The sequence below is a fragment of the Doryrhamphus excisus genome, chromosome 13, assembly GCF_030265055.1.
Source record: "Doryrhamphus excisus isolate RoL2022-K1 chromosome 13, RoL_Dexc_1.0, whole genome shotgun sequence".
NCBI lineage: Eukaryota > Metazoa > Chordata > Actinopteri > Syngnathiformes > Syngnathidae > Doryrhamphus > Doryrhamphus excisus.
The window spans coordinates 15554545-15575724 of NC_080478.1; the positions used below are offsets into that span (position 1 = coordinate 15554545).

At 42.4% G+C, this 21180-nt stretch overlaps 1 protein-coding gene across 9 annotated transcripts; it reads left to right on the forward strand.

The window, feature by feature from the left end:
• Positions 1 to 157: 157 nt before the first annotated feature.
• On the forward strand, positions 158 to 20040 carry LOC131140678 (coiled-coil domain-containing protein 9B). Of its 9 annotated transcripts, none has more exons than XM_058091331.1 (13): positions 158 to 307; positions 6327 to 6431; positions 6538 to 6636; positions 6715 to 6873; positions 7876 to 7950; positions 12576 to 12754; positions 14726 to 14775; positions 14841 to 14891; positions 15540 to 15636; positions 17237 to 17267; positions 17349 to 17847; positions 18479 to 18561; positions 18937 to 20040. In XM_058091331.1, the coding sequence occupies exons 1-13, from the start codon at positions 218 to 220 to the stop codon at positions 18961 to 18963; spliced, it is 1545 nt and encodes a 514-aa protein (XP_057947314.1). In that variant the 5' UTR covers positions 158 to 217; the 3' UTR covers positions 18964 to 20040. The 9 variants fall into 9 exon arrangements, with proteins under 9 accessions (XP_057947314.1, XP_057947312.1, XP_057947311.1 ...); XM_058091329.1 differs by having other exon boundaries at positions 160 to 307; positions 7876 to 8016; XM_058091328.1 differs by having other exon boundaries at positions 203 to 307; positions 7876 to 8028.
• The last annotated feature ends 1140 nt before the right edge of the window (positions 20041 to 21180 follow it).

Here is a 21180-nt window from a genome sequence, read left to right on the forward strand (position 1 = left end):
CCTTCACAGACACCCCATTGGACAAAATGTGTAGGTGGAGTAATGTATTGGTTGCGCCCTTCGAGTCACATTTTCTCGCTTAAATTCACGCGTAAAAAAAAACAAAACCTATTTTTACTGGCATGCTTAATAATAGTATTATATAATAGTAAATTCATATTTCTAAACCATTTCCAAATGAATTGATTGAGGGGGAGGCTGATTGGATGGGGTAACAATGCCATCTTGTGGTATGTTTATGTCACCACGACATGCCACACTGTCATTGGCTAATAAGGCATTTCACCATAAGCATCTCTTACTTAACGTAAGTAAAAGATAAACATTTAATATGACATACATATTGCATGTGTTTGCTTCTGTAGCTTTAATAATACACTGTGCTTCCTTGAATTCTGGAGATTTACTTATAAATTGACGAAATGTTTGGGAATAGGATTCACAAGCTATAACACGTTTCTAGCTGGTTATTTTAGTTCGCACAATCAGCTTAATTGAATTCGGTGGAAAATGATAAGATCGCCTATCATCAGCTTAATAATCATTGTATTTGTCCGAAACAAGCATTTTCTGAGATTTATTTTTAATTAAACTGTTCCTCGGAGAAGGCCACGTATATTTTGAATCGACTGACCCCATGAATACGACCTTCAGCTTCGGCAAAATGTAAGCTTTAACTCTCTTTATACTGTTTTTAATTAGATTTACTTAAACAAATTCATTAAGTGGTGATCAGATTTACAACTCAAAAAGCACATATAACCTGCAAATGGGCTAAGTTGTGCAGTTTGACATGTAAACAATACATGACTGAAGTTGTTGTTTTCAGATGGATGATTTAAGCAAAAACAATGGGTGTCCCTCACTAAAAAAAGTACAGTGATCATTTTACAAGGTAAACATTGGCATAGTTAGCATGAACACAAACCATTATTGTAGTCATATACTATAGTTATAGTTTTACTACAACGTCACACTAGACTGATACACTTTTCAGTTAAATTAGTGAACCCTAACATTAAAAAGGTCCATCATATCATGATTGGAAGAGTCATGGTGTGGAAGAACTGAAGAACCCTGATCTCAATCCCATGAAAATCTCTCTCGGTTCCAAAATCAGTGACCTCTTACCCCCTAAAGTTAATTCTGGATTAATGGATAAAATTTCCAAACTATAACATCCAGGTTCGCAGGCATGATGGAGCCTATCCCAGCTGTCTTCATGCAAGAGGCGGGGTACACACAAAATTTTCTGTTTTCATGGTTTATTGTAGTGACCGGATATTGTGTATGATTCTGAGCTGTGATTCTATCTTACTGCATTTTGAAGCTTGCTTTGCACTGAGCAGGAAGTCGCTGTTTTAACACAGTGTGAGTACACAGTCGTTATGTTGCTGTTAAGAAGTTGACAATAGAACCCAAATTGGTTTCAGATTGAGGTCACAAACAGATAGCCGGACATTCTCCTTCAGGATTTTTTGGTATACAGCAGAATTTATGCGTCCATTTATCATAGCAAGCCTTCCAGGTCCTGGAACAGCAAAACAGCCGCAGACCATCACACTACCACCACCAGATTTTACTCTTGGTATGATGTTCTTTTTCTGAAATGTAGCATGACAATACGGGAACATATGTTGAAATTTGCAGATAAATGATCCATTTGGGTGTCAATTTTATGTCAACAAAAGCGGTTGACCATGTATAGTATGTCCACGGCAAGTATAGTATGTTCAGTATTGTGTTATATATCAACCAAGTCCGTCTCTTATTGCAAAGGACCTAGAATGGAGATCTGTGTTGATTCCTGACATGTTTTCTCAATGTCTAAATAAGTCAAATGCTGTCACAATAACAATTTATACAAGGATTTTGATGGATTATTCCATGAAGTATGTATGGCATGAGGCATTGGATATGCTAAACATGTTGTCATTTATTTAGAGTGGGGACTTGCAAGCTTCTGTTTGTGTCCATAATAGTCTGGAATTTGCAGACTTTGCTTTCAGTATTCTCCTTGAGAAGCATGTGGCATCTGTCTGTCTTCACATGCAGATCATTTTACTGACAACCGCAGCAAATATCTAACCATTTTCTATTAAATGTCGAGACTGAGAGGCAGAGTTGTGGATTGATCACCTGTCAATCATACAGGCTAAAAAACTCCTCACAGAAAAGGCCTGTGTAGAGAGTCACTCACCCATTTGCCCTCTAGGAACTTTGTCTGAATGCCAAACTTGTGGTTTTTAGGCTTAAGATGAGGTTGCTTTTAAAAACCAACCACAACTTCCCTTAGTTTACCTCACAGGATTAAATACAGTACAGTGCATTTGCGATTCAGCATTCGCGACCCTTCATAATTGTGTAAAAATAGTACATATCTACAGGTGTTAAAAAAGGTTTGCCCCCTTTCTTGTTTTATTTTTTTGAGATGTTTGTCACATTTACATGTTTCAGATCATCAAACAAATTGAATCATGAGTCAATGACAAAAAAACACAAAATGCATTTTTTAAATGAAAAAAATCCAAACCTACATGGCCCTATGTGAAAAGGGATTGTCCCATAAACCAGCAACAACTGCAATCAAGTGTTTGCTATAACTTGCAATGAGTCTTTTACAGCGCTATGGAGGAATTTTCGCCCACTCATCTTTGCAGAATTGTTGCCTTCTTAAGGTCATGCCATTTTGTTTTTCTTCGGGCATTCAGAAGTGGTCTTGCTACTGTGTTTTGGATTATTGCCCTGCTGCAGAACCCAAGTTGGTTTCAGATTGAGGTCACAAACAGTTAGCCGGACATTCTCCTTCAGTATTTTTTGGTAGACGGCAGAATTCATTGGTCCATTTATCACAGCAAGTCTTCCAGGTTCTGAAGGAGCACAACAGTCCCAGTCCACCACACTACCACCACCATATTTTACTGTTGGTATGATGTGAAGTGAGGCCTACACTTCTTTGGATGTTGTTGTGGGGTCTTTTGTGACTTCTTAGATGAGTCATTTCTGTGCTCTTTAGTTGTCCGGTCACTCCTGGGAAGGTTCACCATTGTTCCATGTCACTTTTTCATACAGGGCCATGTAGGGTTGGATTTTTTCCCTCTTAATAATAAGAGGTTTCATTTAAGAATGTTGAGTTATGTTGTCATTGACTAATATTTACATTTGTGTGATGAAGTGTAACAAAAAAAAGGAAAAAAAGAAATCATTAAGAGGGCAAAGCACTGTATGTCACTCATGAAATTAACAGAGGAGATGTCGCCTTCTTTAAGGAGACTTTGGAATTTGCGAGTATATTGACGGAGCTCTAGTAGGACTTTCAGGTGAGTGAGAGAGCACTCAGCTGAGAACGGCTGGTCATCTCGTCCAATTAATTCAATTATCTTTTGGGTTATTAGCTTAGCCTTCTGATTTTCACGCATGTACATGCGAGCCTCTAACACGTTTGACTGATGATCACACTGTGAGCCTTGAAAACTCACCATATTCCGTCAAGTGTTTGTTCTTCAAATTAAATGAATGCTTTTTTAATGTGCTACCTCCACAAGATAGTTTTCATGGCAAGTTTTAGCAGTTAAGATCCATTGAGTTCCACACGGCAGGCATGATTGTTTTTGTTTTGGCACGCCTGCGCACTGTGAAGAAAAGAGGGAGGAGCATGATGCCCAAGACGTTAGTTAGTGCAGGACACAACACTGCACGCATGGATCGCTGTGGGCTGCAGTAGTACTAGCCACAGGTGATCGGCATTGAAAGCCATTTATCGGCATATGCCGATCACATGATATTTCATGGAAATCACCCGATACTGATCAGTGGTCAATCATTTGGAGCGTCACTAATAGGAATAATATTGTTATTGTAATTTTGGTATGAGAAGAAAATGTGCTCCTATTCTCCTATTACTATGCAGATCACAAGTACTGTAAATGAGGGGTGAAGAAGTGATATAAAGATGGGCTGAGAGCATATGTGTCAGCGGGTGGGAGGGTTGGAGAAAAGGAAAGGGGGTGGTGGGAGGATAGGCGGGTGGGTGCTGTGAAATCCGTTAACAGGGGAGCTCTGTGCGTTTGCTGGCTGCCTTGGATGCTTGCCCAACTTGGCTCATTGTGATCAAGGCATGATCGTGGACTCCAGGCAGCCCTCGCTGCTGCCTCGGCTGCCTCGCGTCTGGACCCAGCCTCGCTATCAGCGCTGACATGGAAAGACCTGTGAGTGCCTTCTCTTCTCTCGCTCCCCCCCCTCTCACTTTATTCCTGTGCCTCTGCTTAGTGTTGGGTTCTGCTCTGTCGCAGATTCAGCTGTGGCTGCATTCAAAAGCCTTTCACTCGTGTCTGGCTCTTTGTCTCCCCTCATGGAGCTCCTGTAGGTGGCAGGAACGTTGGGTATGAAGGACGCCTTGGCAGCTTTCTCTTTGCGGGCCCACCCTTGTCCCCATGGCTTGCCTGTCCGCTGGCGGTCCCCACAATGCCTCTGTGGGGGTTTGGGATTGTGTGTTTATATATTGACGTCACTCCTGCAAAGAAGTACCCACATAAACCCAGAAGCATAGCGTCTCCACAGAGACAAGCAGCTGAGAGTTTGGCGGCTGGTTGCAGTGACATTGGCTTTGCTGAGACTCAGAGTCTGCAGCGTGTCTCTGCCTTGCGACTATTCCTGGTGGTATGTCCTCATGATCTGTTGTGTTTGGATTCCCTGACAACTAAAAGCTGTGAGGCAAAACCTCTCCTGCCTGCAGCCTCTATAAGTGAGTCCCAACTTTTCTCGTGTTGGCAGTACCTTTGCAGTTTTATAGGACTCAGAAATAGATTTGGTGCGATTTGAGTGTGATGGTCTGCTCCAGTCTTTCCTTTTACTCAATATAGTGGCCGTAACGGAAAAAAACATAGTAAGAATCTTTGCAATGTGGCGATATTTGTGTGTGCACTTGCTTGTAAGCTTATACAGGGGCAGCCACTGCACTGCTGTCCTCACTGCTGCACCCTTGGAGTGCAACCTAATAATACCATTATGTCTTTACACATCTTGCAGGGGTGTCTCACCTAGTACTGTGATATCAAGTTAATTGGGACATTTTTTTGCACTATGTGTTATTTTTCGGACTACTCAATTCTTTAGCTGCCGTAATGATAAAGGTCACTTCTTGAAGTTGTATAAGTTGTGGCTTTTTTAGTGTGTTCATTATTTAAGCATCTCTTGCAATAATTTCCCAGCTTCTGTTGTGGACACAGATATTTTGTTGTATAAGAATTAGATAGAGGTATTACTTAACCATGCTAAGTAATAATATAATACACCAATTGGTTCAATTGGTTTCAATTGGCAAAACGGTTTCCGACTTTACAGGGGACCTTTTTTGCTTTTTCCACTTTTCGTTCGACTTCCAAGCTCCATGGCACCTGCCGTGCCTCTGACAAAGTGTGTCCGACATTGAGTGCTCCTCCTCAGGCAGGCGAGATTGGAGACAGCGGTCACATGTCCCAGTTTTCACCACTTTCACCTTCTGTCCACGGCACCAGCAGTGCTTCTGACAAAGTGTGTATGACAATGAGTGCTCGTCCTCAGGCAGGCGAGGTTGGAGGAGCACCAGGTGAGTCAGAGGTCTCCAGCCTGTAGCTCACGAGTTACACTTTTCAATGAACTCTCTAAAGACTTTATTCATTTATTATTATATACCCCCACTATATTAGAAAGTGAGGTTTGTTCCTAGTTAGGAAGCATTTTGGGCCGATCACAGTGGAGTGGCCATGCCCAGAAGAGGGCTGTGGGTGGAATAAATGAAAAAAGACAATTTCGTGGGAAGCACAAATCCAAGTAAATACAGCCGGAATAGGTGCAAAATCTGCAAAATCTTTTCTGTCCGGGTTATTGTGTGTAGCTGCTCTATCGGAGTCCACAACTCAATACAAAGGGTTGAAAATTTAGCATTAGCACTTTGGGCACCCTTGCTTTACATTATTCACTGGGAAGGCAAAGCATTACGATGGAAGAGTGTCTCCAGGCTCTGTCTTCTTTGCTACTCAAACCCTTGTGGCCACATTGACATGTTTGGGATTCCCTGCATATGCATTCTCCGCATGTAACAGAGCTGCGTAATGAAGGCTCCATCTGTGGTTTTCTGGAGTCATGTGCAATCATGTCAAGCAACAAACTTTTTCCATCCAACACTCTTATTATTATCCCTTTGTAAAATATTCTACTCCATTTACAATTCATGCATGGCTTGATGCTGATATAATGCTGTAATATTGCTCCTGAAACTCAAGAATCACAGTCATGTTAGCTCTCGTTATATATATATATGCATGAAATAATGTCTGCCCTTCCAGACCCCATGTGACATGGCAAAAAGAGATCAAGAGAGGGACTTGGAGTTGGACAAAAAAATTGAAGCTCTCCGCAGAAAGAATGAAGCACTTATGAAGAGATACAAGGTGAGAACAAGTACCCACCAGCTTTGAGAATCCCCTGGTTCCTGACTACTTTAACAAACCAATGTAGAGAAACTGTAATGTAGCTCTTTGTTGGGGTGGCATTTAGGAGGTGGAAGAAGACAAGAAACGTGCAGAAGAGGAAGGAATGGCGCTGCAGAACCGTAAGGGCAATGACCTTACGATCACAATCAACAAGTCCGCCTGTGTGAGTGTTAACAAAATAACACTCTAATGAAGTTTCAGAAGTGTTTCACAGACTTCTGTTGTCCGTGATGTGGAGCAGGACAGTCGAGTGGTGGTGACCAAGTCCTTCAACAGCAGCTGCCCTAATGGGAAAGGACACCAGAATATGGGAGCAGGGGATGAAATTGTTCTGCAGGCTGCTGGCAGTGCAGGCAGAGGACACAAGAAGCAGCTAACCGTCACCATGGCTGGCAAAAAGGTAAGTTGCTCACTGAAATGTATAAACTATTGTGAAGTTGTGAAGGCAAAAGCAGTTGCTAAGTATGCTGTAATTTAAGCATAGAGGAGGAAATAAAATTACTGAGGACATACAGTAAGTTCCCCGCAGCTTCCTTCTTTTAGATTGACGGGAGTGTACAGCATCCCAAGATGCACGTATCAAACTCTATCAGTCGTCTGCTGACATTCCATCTTCCCGATTTTTTCAATCACCTTTATGTCTTGGTGAAATATTGCCTTATGAAAATTGCACCAAGACTCCCAAGAGAAGTGAAGCTCAACAAGATAGAATACCACTCCCTCCTGCTTCTAGGGAAATGAGCCAGTGAAAAGATGCAAATTGAGCAAATCTAGCTGAAAGTTTGACTTTTTGTGCATGCTATATGACATTTTCAAGCTTTTTAGGGAGAGTGAGCATAAGACGACCAAATATGAAGGCTGCTATGAAAAACAAGCATCAGATTCTAAACCACAGCCCCAAAATTAGCCAACAATTGCATAGTATAGTAGATCCCTGTATGTTGAGATTGAGCATTTGTGTCCTTGCAAATTTGCTGTTTTTTATGTCATAAAAATTCTGAGTAAAAAAAGCATTTATAAGTCTCTGAAAACAGGCTGTTTTTTCCAAGAGGAAAACAATGTCAAATGAAAAGAGACTTAGAGGGTTGGATTCTGGAACTAAATGTAATCTAATAATTAAAATAGCCATTTGTCACGAAATTGGAGGACAATGTGAAGCTTGTGGTAGGGTTTGGAGGACGAAGACTGAGTCTTGATGCAGCAGCATAATCCACGATTTAATAGATTGTCAAAAATAGACATTTTTATAAGTGTCTTAGTTACAAGTGTTTTCTATCCGTGGGGGTTCTAGAATGTAACTTAAAAATAAATAGCAGAAATCTACAGGTTTACTTGACAACATTTCTGTATATGCATCTTGGCCCAATTATGACATCCTGTTTTCAATAACAACCCTTTCCAGGGTAAGAGGGTGGTGAGTGAGAAGTCTGAGAAGAGGCCAGACCACCCCACGGATGTAAAGAACCCGACCAATGAGGTACAAACTGGAAGTATGGAGGCAGCGGAGAGGGGAAAACAACCACGTCACATGACCAAGAGGGAGGTAACAGCACAGGTTGGAACCAGACATTGAACTCTGCAGTGATAACACTTTTAATAGACAGTGTCTACTCTCATGCCCTGTGTGTGTCCCCTCATGCTTTATGGAGCTGTTTTACATAGATGTCAGACTGGCCACGCCCCCCTGGTGGTGGGGCACAAAGGCTGGCAGACAGGCGTATGAAGGAGGGTGCTAATGTAGGAATTGAATAGGGAGGGGCCACCCCATATTGTATGCTGTTGTTGATATGTTGATCTGTAAAGTTGAAACTGAGGCACATAAACGTAATTGTAGTCTCTTACATAAGCAGGAGGTGTTGTTTTCATGTGTATTTGTTGTGTCATAGCATAGTTATGCAAAAACTACGTCATCATTTTCATTGAACCTACAACCAACAAGCCTGGTTAAGGCCAGTAATCAGTAGTACCAGGGTTTCCTGGTGGGCCGGTCAGTAAAGAGCTGATTGACTATTTACTTACTGTAAATACAGTACACTTTATGCAAGGGGGCCTTACTGTATGTGCATAGGATGCACGTCACTGCTGTGAAACATGCTTGCAGCATCAAGTCATTCCGAGGTTCTGTAATAAATAAGACTCAAAATGGGGAGTGGGGTCAATCTGAATCAAAAAGACGAGGGCCAAATTTTTGTCCCATACTGAACTGAGGTCTGGCGTGATGTGAATTCTGAATTAATTCAACTTAAAACATTTGGTTGAAAGGTTCCCTGCAGCCCTGACATCTTACATCATACTCAGTGAACTCTATGAGTTACCCACTGTGGCTAACATAACAGGCAAACAAATACAAAATACTATATACGCATGTGTGTGTGTTTTTTAGTGGATAGCAGGTTGGCAAAGGATAGCAGATTGGCCTCACAACAAGAAGGTTCTGGATGTAAATCTTGGACCTCTCTGTGTGGAGTTTGCATGTTCTCCTTGTGCTTGTGTGACTGTGGATTCCCACAGTCCAAAAACATGCATGTTAGCGTAATTTGAGACTCCATAGTTTTGAATGTAAGTGTATTTGTTTATTTATGTCCTGAGTTTGGACCCCCCCTCCCCAAGGTCTCCTGCAAGGCCTTGTTATTGACGTGTTGACATGTTAGTCTTCACATCTGATAACTGGTTACTGTAGTCTATGTTGAACACTGATATGATGAGACACATATGCATATGAAGTACCCCCTCTGGCCTCTGTGTGAAATGCCACACTACCACTGACAGGCCTCTGGAGTACGAGGAAACCTCGAGACAGCTGCTCCGCCTGAAACTTGCTCACGCTTGCGCTTGCTCGCTGGTCCATCAATGAACTAAAGCACAGGCAGCTGATCCTCATCGCCGTAAGCACAGACACAGACAGTGCGGCCTCAGGAGGCGGCACAAAAATAATGCAAGTTGAAGTAATACGCAATAAAGTTTCGTGCTGAACATATTGTTCCTTTTTTGCCCCTTTATTTATCTCGTGGACTGAATCAGCACTTAAATAGTAGCCTGCGCTACAGTGCACCAGTCATTTGTGACTCACTGTGGTCTGTCTACCACGTGCTTGTTGTTTACATAACCAGTACTATACAGTGATACTCCATAAGCAAAAGAAGGGAAAAAGCAGAAGGTACAGTAGAGGAGGAAATGTCACTCATCCGGTCTGCGTAGATTGCATAATACTGTCCTGAAAAGGGGTGTGGCTATCTGGCAGATTGTAATGTCTTGATGCAGGCGACTGCTGTCTGCTCACATACTAAGAGCGAGTGCGGGGGGGGAGAAAAGCTAAGGAGACCAATGTCTGCTTTCCAGCCTCTTATTTCACCTTCTGTGCAACCTTAAGTGGTCTGCTCGCCTCTGGCATGATTGTGTTGCTGAAAAGGCCGATTTGATCTAATTAACATTCAACTGCCTTCTCGCCCTGAAAAGGCTCATTATGCAGCCAAAGAGAGAAGCCTGGAGATGTGCCAGGAAAGTGTTGGAGAGAAAGAAATAGTGTGAGACAGAGGACTGATGACAAAAAAACCAAAGGAAAGGTAGATGGGTCTTTGTGTTAAAGTGGATTTTGATACAGGTAGTAGGATAAATGTGTGTGTCCACCGTTTCACCTCTCATCCGAGCAGGTGCCACCAGTTTATGCTCATAGACTATATAGGACAGCTCTAGTCTAAGGAGATGGTGCAGGATCCAGTCTGAGGGGAGGATCAATACTTTGGATCGTGCAATATTTCCTCAGACTAGATTTGTCCTATTTGGATAGGTTAATCCACGACCACCATCCACGAGTTCATTATCTTCTCTTCCAGCTATGTTGCTGTTAATGACAAAATGAGCTAATATTTGCACCAGAGAAAAACACAATTATCCTCTTGTCATCACTGCAAACAGCTCTGATGACATCATTGCAGTGGAAATTGCCATCAGGATGTTGCTAGTAAGTCATGCTATGGCGCTATTGGTCCACTAGGAGGCAGTGTTGACCTACAAATGTTTCATTTCTCTTTTGGCAGTTTACTGTATGATACCAATGATGTGATGCTATTGAGCCATGTTGATCTCCAATTTGTTTAGTCACTTTTATTTTAATTTGAATCATCAGTCAGATTTAAAATTTGGATTTTAAAATTGGAGGTCAATCAGTGCAAGTGCAAATGATAAAAATGTTTGGGTTACGCACATTGAAGTATGAGAGCAAAAACATTAGTAATAGTCGACACGTAACCATGCACAGCCCCTTTTGTAGTGCGCATCCGCATCGTGCATGGCTGGCAAGTCCAACGTCGCTGGACTAGCTCAGAGCTGTCTCACCGATTAGTGTGCAATAAACAGGCTGACTGGGAGGAAGGGAGGACAGGCTTCAAAGGGCCATTGAACACAAAAGTGGTACTGCTCATGCCTCACTGTCTCGCCTGCTCATATGCAGTCAGGCTAAATAAATATTTAAAGATGCAGTCTGTGTACTGTGAAAGGCTGCATAACAGGTTAAAGGTCAGACAACGTTTGACAGTAGCTGTAAAGGTCTAAGCCAGTGATAATAAAGGAATGAACCCTTGGAAAGTGGAGCTAATGGTAGCTAATGAGCTGCTGGTTGGAGACCCCTGACTTACCGTGTATGAGTGGTAACGTAAGGCGACGCTGGTACAGTGGAGCTTAGGAGAAACCAGATGTGAGGCCGATGCCTCCACTTTGCCTGCCCGAGGAGGAGCACTCATTGTCGGACACACTTTGTCAGAGGCATTGCTGGTGCCGTGGCGCTCAAAAGCCGGCACAACATTGGTAGTAGAAATGTGGTCATTACATGTTTTTTGCAGGACTACCCGAGTCATCGGAGAGCTTGTCATTTGCAAACTAAAGCCACAGTCATATTTATATTTTTAATCAGATTTAAGCACTTTTATCTTTGTAATGAAGTGTCCAGTTTGAGGCTGACCTCTCGTTGTCTGATTTGTCTGTTACGCTTGATGAAGGCAGGTCATTGAAAAGTAACATTTGGCACGGTGGCGAGGGCGAGTGTCAGCAGGCCTGTTGGAACATGTGAGAAGCACCTTCCCTTGTGATGCCCAGTGTCCTTTGGGGGCCTGAGGAGAAGGTGGAGGGAAGATGGAAAACAGCAGGATGATCACAGATGCCGTGTTCCTGTGCCAGGAAGGCAACATGTTTACTTGGCTGTGATTGGTACACACCTGAGGGGGGGAAAACATCAGCATTTACAGTCCCGTCTCCATTTTCACATTGTTTTAATTGTTATAAGAAATAATCTGCTGAGAGGCACACTGATTCCGCCCTCTTCGCCAGAATCACATCATACTTAAGTTGTTTAAGCAGCAGCTCCATTGACTTGTTCCACTCCAGGGTTTTTATAACAAGAGTGCACAGCTTCTGTCCTCTTTGATGTGTTAAAAAGCCGACATCACATCTCTCTTTAGGATCACATAAAATCCTTTCCATTGGCCACAGTAATCAATAAACAGGTTAAGAGGGGAACGGGAGGAGGGGATATAATCGCATTTACTGTAGACTGTGGTTTTCCTGCTCTATTACCTCAGTACACTCCATTGTGTGGCTTTACGGTAATGATGGAAGATACACACAAAGCTTTTTTGTAATCAGTGAAATCCCAATGGGAAAACCGGCTTCCATGGAGGAGTGCACCAACGATTCTGTCTGTCAAATGAGCTAAATAACACTGACAATCCATTTTGCATGACTGCCTTCATGAATATGCAGAATACAGGGCTACAGAGTAACTTTTTTTCTACTAGGAGCGCAGTGGCCCCGAACTTAAGGGCACACACCGAAATCGACTGGCAAAGTAAATATTCACATTTCTATTTGTTTTCATTATATTGCTAATAAATACTATAACTTCAAATAACTTCAAAACTGCCCCTTTTCACATACATCGGCCTGCCTTCATTGGGGTTACTACTGGACAGGGCAAAATAAAAAAAGATGCTACCCGTGCTGAGGTTTAGCAAGATATGCTGAAGTTTTTCTGTTTTTCCAGAAAATGTTGTTCAAACTCTGAACTATTCATTTACCGGGGGAGTTGACTTTTTTTTTCTCTGTTGCAAGGAACTGGAAAGCCAAGAGGCCATCACAGACCTTAGCATCCCCACATCACAGGAGGAGCAGGAGGAGTACTTGCGATGGAAGAAGGAGCGTGAGCAGATTGACAAGGAGAGAGTGGCACGTCACAAGAATGCTAAAGGCCAGTGGAGACGGGCATGGGACATGGACAAAACCGATAACATGTAAGATGCCTTACGTCTAGTGGAAACTGTTGTAAGAATGTTTCCACTTTTTTTGCTGACCACAGTAGTTGGTGGACCTGACAGATTTTTCATTGTCTTTACAATCAACGATGCCTTGCAAAGTCATGACTCAATTAGCCAAGTTTCCTCCTCTTAATCCCCAATAATAATCTGTCACAGTATAATAATAATATAATAATAATTGTCTTTGCCACGTACAGTTGTTTGTCATTGGCATGTTACCTGTTATCATGCTGTAATTATAGCCAGTATAGCCATCTTTTAACTTTAATAATGATTTGGAGTGCATGAGAAAGTGGAAGGGAGAATGTATTTCTCTTTGACCACATGGTCATTTGTTTACATGTACAGTATTGGCCATTGGCCAGCACAACAGCGACAGAAATCGTAAAACCGGTAAAAGCAAATTGCTAAGACAGCTTTCGTAGTATTCGAAGTAGTATTTCGAAGATTCACTATGTGCGTTGTTTTTATTTCTTGGGCTCATTTGTATCATGAAGTAAAGGTTTGAACGACCTGAGCCGTCTTGTCAGTCATAAAGTCCCTTTGTCCCTGTGAGGAGAGGCGGGGTCACTAGCATATACACAGCAGAAGAGTGTTGCCTCGTGAGGAGCAATGCAAGGTAACACAGAGATGAGCCCATGAACGCGGACAAGCCGGTATGCCAATTTATCCAAAAGTGGTAGCAACAAAATGACAACGCAAAACATAACCACTGACCCAGTTTACATCAGAAAGTTGCCATCTGTCGACTTTTGAACATACGGTATTTAGACACCGTAACAGCTTTTGTAAATAACTGAGGCTCAGCGGTTAATTGTAGGATATTGGAGTGTTACGTGACTAAACAGTCATCGTCATCAGCAAACTCAACTGTACAAGAACAAACGGTTTCTCAGGAGACCAATTCTGTCCAATGGGTACATATATTGCTTCCCAGAATGGGCTCCAGCTCAACTGTGAATATATAAGAGATGCAAAATAGATGGATTTGTGTAGAATATATCTTGAGGAACAGAAATTAACCCCTACTGTTTACCTAGGTATGACAATAACTAACTGTAAACAGTAGCCACTACTAAACTAGGATCTGTTTCATCCCAACTTTTATTATACAGTATATGTGAGCCAATGGGCAGCAAGTGGAAGTCCATGAAACTCTATGTTATATACTTTGTATAGTACAAAGAGTGCAGAAGACTGTGTAGACACTAACTCCTAGCAGGGTAAATTAATGTGCTGTTTAAGGAAGCATCAAAATGTAAAGAGACAAGGGAGGAGTGGTTATTTTAAGCCAGGGATGAAGGATGGAATGCCTTGCCTTATTTGGTGTGGCTTATACAAGGACCACCAGGAAGAACCTAGGGTGTTTGTGTCGGATTCGATAGTAGAGGCAGTTTTAGTGAGTTGTGGGGACGTGAATTCCAAAGCATAACTGTTGTATCTTTATGTCATTTTTCACAGTGATGACAGTACTGAATAGCAATACGATCATTTGTCTCCACTGACCAAAACATTGGAGAAGGCATCTCTTGTGTTGGTTATTCATTCATTCATTCATTTTCTAACGCTTATCCTCACGATGGTTGCGGAGGTGCTGGAGCCTATCCCAGCTGTCTTCGGGCGAGAGGCGAGGTACAACCTGGACTGGTCGCCAGCCAATCACAGGGAACATATAGACAAACAACCATTCACACTCACATTCATACCTATGGACAATTTAGAGTCGCCAATTAACCTAGCATGTTTTTGGAATGTGGGAGGAAACCGGAGTACCCGGAGATAACCCACACATGCACGGGGAGAACATGCAAACCCCACACAGAGATGGCCGAGGGTGGAATTGAACCCTGGTCCTCCTAGCTGTGAGGTCTGTGCGCTAACCACTCATCCGCCGTGCAGCCCCTGTGTTGGCTATGTCATGTAAATTAACTAAAATTCTTCTTGCAGGTTTCCAGACAAATCCCTCCCAGACAGAGATTGGGGTCCTCCAAGTCGAGGTGAGAATGTCGCAACCTAAATAACTTCTGAATTTTGTTTTTGAATCATTTTATTCTGCTTCCAGGAGGACGGAATGTTAGAAGAGGACAGCACAGATCTGGTGCAGACACACAAGGTGATTGGCAAAGATAATTATTATTTTAACAAGCTAACACCATACTACATACACCATACAAAGACTATTTGATTTACTTTCTTTTCATTTGTCTGATGTACCAAAGTAATAATTGTACATGTTTATAGTTCATCGAATAGGCTAAGCTGTAGGGATAGCCTCTTAAAAGAAAAAAGACCCACTGGAGAAAAATGATGGTGCCAAGTTAAAGCTGTTCATTGATGTCAACGCTATAAAATATTGAACATACTGAATAGTGAATCAGGCTCAGGAGGGTTCTAAAGTTTTAATAGACGGTCCTAGTTATAAATAAATACTTAGTTTGGTCAAAGGGAGTAGGAGCAATACAGTTCTGGAACAATTGTTACAGCACTTTTCTGCAGTTCGTGTTAAACCTTTTAGTCAGTAAGAATTGCAAAACCTGTGACTGTGTAAACTCTTAAGGCTGTCTTTTTTGTGACAGCATTTTCATAAAGAAAGTGAGAAACTCTTAAATTCAGGAAATGCAACATTGCAAAATTCAACTTTGTGTGAATGGAAGTCACCCGTAAGCCGAGGACCATTTGTATATGCTACATTGGCGTACAATGTACAGTAACCAATTCTTGCTGTACAACTTTTCTGACAGTTTGTGTCTTTTTTCCCCAGGTCACGAGAAGCGAGGCAAAGACAAGGCGACTAAAAATGTACAAGTGATGAGCAGCAACGCAAAAGGCAAAGATCGTCTGACTGGGAGGGCCAGAAGGTCAGTAAAACATGTTGTTTTGTAGCAAGTTGATTCAACCATTGGGATCGTCCCCCCACCCCCCACCCCACGGGAGACCTTGTTGTTTTTCCGCCTTGTGTGCTAAAACACAAATTCCCATGAATGTCATGTTACTTCAATTGGACGTTTTTGGCAGCTGACTAAATAACCCAGAAGGTTTCATTCACATCTTGCTACATCCTTTTTTCTCCCTGTAGCTTTACTCTGTGGTAAAACATTCTTGTGTTCTGGTTGGCGTGAAGGCGATCAGGTCATGTTGTTACACAATCATCCTTCACATAATCTTGTAAAACCTCAAGTGTGTTAGACTTTTGATAATATTCTCTGGTGTTACTGAACAACAGAATAACATTCATTCATTTATTTATTTTCTACTGCTTATCCTCACGAGGGTCGCGGGGGTGCTGGAGCCTATCCCAGCTGTCTTCGGGCAATAGGCGGGGTATACCCTGGACTGATCGCAAGCCAAGCACAGGGCACATATACTCATATTCTCATACCCATGGACAATTTGGAGTCGCCAATTAACCTAGCATGTACCCGGAAAAAACCCATGCAAACTCCTCACAGAGATGGCCGAGGGTGGAATCGAAGCTGTGTGGCCTGCACGCTAACCACTCGCCGCCGTGTAGCCACAGAATAACATGTCAAACCGAATTATTTTTAGACACAAAAAAGACTTGCTAAATGAGTAAATAAGTAAATCACACTATTTACTTATCCCATGGTGTTCAATATAAGAGTATGACACGTGAATCAGACATTTTGATGAGCTTGTTGGGTGTGGTAGAGACAAGTTTGAAAACCACTGGTGTAAGCCATGGATCAAAAGCATTTGTCTGTGTAGCATTATAGAGTGTGCATACAGGGAGCGGAGTTGCTAATAGCCATTTCCCACCAAAATCAGTGGGTTTTTTTAAACACTGGTAGTCCTGCAAAAAACGTGTAATGACCACATTAGACATTACAGTTAAAAAAAACCTGTAAAATGCTAAAAGCGACTTACCATTAAGAGACGTCTTGAAGTAACCTCTGAAACTCTAACGTCTGAAACTTCAGACTGTCCGGTCTGTACTTCCGGATCAGATTCAGGATCCAACACATATGGCTGTATGTTAAAAGCAAACATTTTAAAAAGATAAATTGCCATTCATTATCAAGTCCTACATGAAGTTGTCCTCGGCAGCTATTGGTGCATCACCGGAAGTCCTCCCCAGCACTTGGGAGTATGATCAACCACGGCGGAGTGGGCGTGCCTGGAGGCGGGCCATGGGTAAAATCAATTAAAACAGACCATTTTCGCTGCAAGCACAAAATCCAAAGAAATACAGCTGGAATAGGTGCAGATTCTTGAAGATCTAGAAAGCTGTTTGAAATATTTTGGTGACCTTATTCAACTGCAATAGCTTCAGTGAAAGCATATTGTCAGAGTATACAGAACTGGGCATTATTATCTTTGTATAGACATAATTTTGTATATGGCTGTAATGGATTATATTAAATTGTGCAGGTATAATGAATGAATGAATTGTCTAGTGAATAGAGTCATGATGATGATTTACAAATGTCTCATTCCCAGGTGGCAAGATAACGAAGAAGGAGATTTCCAGGTGAGAGGTCAAGGATTCTTCCTTTAATATGAACTGAAGCACAAAGTGCTAATAAATGTGACTTTTGGTCCCATCCTGCAGACTTCGGACATACTACTGGGGGAATTCCTGGAGGAACTCACAGATGCGGAGACAGAAGAGCAGAAAGACCAGCATTCACAGGGATCCACAGGTTCTGCGGCTACCTTGAGAGCAGACGCCCCATTTCAGGAAAAAGCAGAATCCTCATCCCCTCTGGCTTCAGAAAAGAAAGTCCGATTCTCCGAGGAGCTCATCCAGGGAGCACACACAAAGCAAATCACAGGCTCTCCGAATTCCACCAACTCCGAATCAAGTCCAAGCTCCTTAAAAGCTTCCTGTCAGAAAAAAATCAAACGTGAAGCGCCCCAGCAGCGTCTCGAAAGTGCCAAGGAGGATGAAAGTAGTCGTGGCCAGCCGCAGGCTTCTGAAAGTGAATGTACTAAAAAAGACATCAATGCCCCCGTGGCTCACTGCTGCCCCCCTGCCGATAAGGCCTGTGCTTCTCTACTGGAGACTTCTGTCCAGCCTGTGGAGCTCGCCAAGTGCAACACGAACACAGGTACTAGACACAACATTAGGTACACTTGCACAACCCAACGACAATCGTCTTCATTCATTCATTCATTCATTTTCTACCACTTTTTCCTCACGAAGGTCGCCAGCCAATCACAGGGCACATATAGACAAACAACCATTCACACTCACATTCATACCTATGGACAATTTGGAGTCGCCAATTAACCTAGCATGTTTTTGGAATGTGGGAGGAAACCGGAGTACCCGGAGAAAACCCACACATGCACGGGGAGAACATGCAAACTCCACACAGAGATGGCCGAGGGTGGAATTGAACCCTGGTTGAACCCTAGCTGTGAGGTCTGCGCGCTAACCACTAGACCGCCGTGCCGCCCCCGACAATCATCTTGTATATCTGATATCAAAACCTTCCCTGTCGGTGACTCCTTACTTTTTAGGATTAAGCGACATAAAAAATGAATGAATACCATTCTGCCGGCCAGTCCCAAAGACAGCTGGGATAGGCTCCAGCATACCCAAGACCCTAGTGAGGACAAGCAGTGCAGATAATGAATGTACGGACAAACACGGGAAAGACTCAAAATGTTCAATGTTTTTTTTTGACTCCTTTTTTGGTGCCATGTTTAACCCACACTAACGTTTTCCTTTGACAGAGGAACTTATCGACTCCCGTGTGTGTGTCTTGAGCTTGGACTCAGCGGAATCACACACGGCACACTCCAGCTGCAGCGACAAGGTCAGTGTGAGGGAGAAGCAGAGGTCCGTGAGGAATCGATAGATGTGTAAATGGACTGATGGAAAGTGCAAATGGATGATGATGTTAAATAGATGAAGAAGAGAGAGACGTGGCGCATATATGTGTGTGTGTGTGTGTGTGTTTGAGTGTGTGTATGAACGGCAGCTGTGTGATATCCAATTTGAGTTTTAAGTATATTCGCCACCCTCAGGGGCCTGTTGGAGTGCAGCAGAAATAGTCTCATGAGAAAGACCCTTCATCTCATCCACCCCTGGAATAGACTACTTCTGATGTGCACATGGCAAAATCACCTGTATAGATTAGCTACAATATGTAACGAATGGGAAATTAATCTTTTTGTATTTTTTTTGGCAGGCAAGAGAGAACGGGAAGGTCGTTTGACACCACCAGGAAGCAGATACACAAACAAAGACTTATGAGAGATACGACACCAAACCTTACAGCGTGCCATGCTTGTTTCATCCAACATTTGACATAAGGATGGTGTTTGTGAGCATTGCTCCATCCGAGCACTTTATGAGTATAAACAGCATGTGTGCTGACACATCATTTTCTGTGTGTTAGTGTGCATCTAGTGTGCAATATCGCTCAATGTTTACATGTGCGTAGCGTAACATACTGTAGGTAGGCCTTCAAATGAAACTTCTGACACGGTCTATTTGTTTAGTGCCTGATTCTGCCTTGGAGGTGTTTTCAATAATGGCAAAAAAAAACTCATTTTGGTGAATGAATAAATAGAAAGCTACAGTAGAGTGTGGAGTTTTGCACTCAAACAGTGTAAGAAGCTATTAGCAGCTGCTTGCAGCATCAGTCAATTGCCTTATGTAACTCACACATTTCTAGACATTCATTATTATGGCATATTTAGGGTTTTTGGAACAATGCACTCCAATGTTAATCTACTGACATGTAAGTTTTTGGTTTTGTGACTGTAGCCATTGGCACGTCATGATGCACGTCACATTGCTCTTATACATTTGCACATGCTACAGGGCATACTCAAGCCATTATTTTGTAGTCAGCACATGACATTGAAATGTTCCTATGTTTCAAAAGGGTCACTTTCTGCCCACTTATACTTATTTGATATTCTGACGCACTTAAGAAATACAACTTTGCACATTTGTGTGTCTGACAGCAGGGGTAAGAAAGATTTGAATTATACCTTCAAAACAAAAAAAATGTTTGCACTCATGCTTTGTTTCTATGGCATTCAGGACACTTGTTCGTTTGATTTCTCCACCGACGCCGACGTTGAGGCACCTCTGGGAGGGACTCACTTGAGATGTTGCAAATAAATCAACCAGTAGTTAAAACACAGACTTTCAGTTGCAGCTGTCCTTTCACGCTGTTTTTGTATGTTTATGAAAAAAAAAACAAAAGCATCCTCCTTGAGAATGTTGTGCCTTGTATTTTGGCTTTGTCAAATAAACATAAAACATCAGGAAATGTGTGTTATTTCTATGATGTAACAATGGATTTTTTACACACTTATGTAAGAAACACATCTGAGGGATGAGCAGCACAGAGAGAGCATGAGCACTGTGCCGTAGATGGAAAATGTGCCCAAATAGTCACTGCCTATTAGAGATGTGTGAGCCATTAACCACTCATCAGTTATTTACTGAGTCAGGACTCATAATGTTCACTTACTCACCCGTGTTACTGCTAGCTAAATTTAAAAAAGGAAATGAGGTAACAATTGGACCTGGTCCTTGGATCTGGTCCTTCCCATAATTGTACTCCGGGCTACTGAACTGATGCTGTGGATGATGGAGTTCTTTTGAGGAACAATAAGAACATATTCATATAGAAAACATATTCAGAAGAAGGCTGAATCCTCCTCATGCTGGTCACACACTGCTGTGGGATGGCATCAACCAGATGATGTTGAAAAAAGCTTGGTTAGCACCTGCTTCAGAAGATCCAACTCTAACCAAAATGTACAATTTTTCCCATAAGAAATCATGTGAATCCAATGAATCCATTCCGTATAGCTAAAAATATTTTCATGGTTTTGCAAGTATAGTGTCCAGAATACCCGAGTTCAATTCCATTCTCTGTGTGGAGTTTGCATGTCCTCCCCGTGCATGCGTGGGTTTTCTCCCGGGTACTCCAGTTTCCTCCCACATTCCAAAAACATGCTAGGTTAATTGGCAAATCCAAATTGTCCATAGGTATTAATGTGAGTGTGAATGGTTGTTTGACTATATGTGCTGTGCAATCCTGTGATTGGCTGGCGACCAGTCCAGGGTGTACGCCGCCTCTCACCCGAAGACAGCTGGGATAGCCTCCAGCACCCCAGGATAAACAGAAGAAAATGAATGAGGCCACTCCCCAAGAGTATCAAATGTGGCTTATTATTCGTAAAAAAAATAATATTGTAGTATTCTGGACATTAGGCATCAGTAATGAGAGATCGGTCAGCCATGGCATGTCTCACATGACAGAATGAAATAGACTTCTCCTCCCATTCTGTGTGGAAGTGGTACGTTTCGGCTTCTTAGTTTGTCTGTCTTCCCCACTTTGTTTAGAATAAGTACTACGGAGAGGCTAGCAGCTGTCTGTCTATATGTGCCCTGTGATTGGCTGGCGACC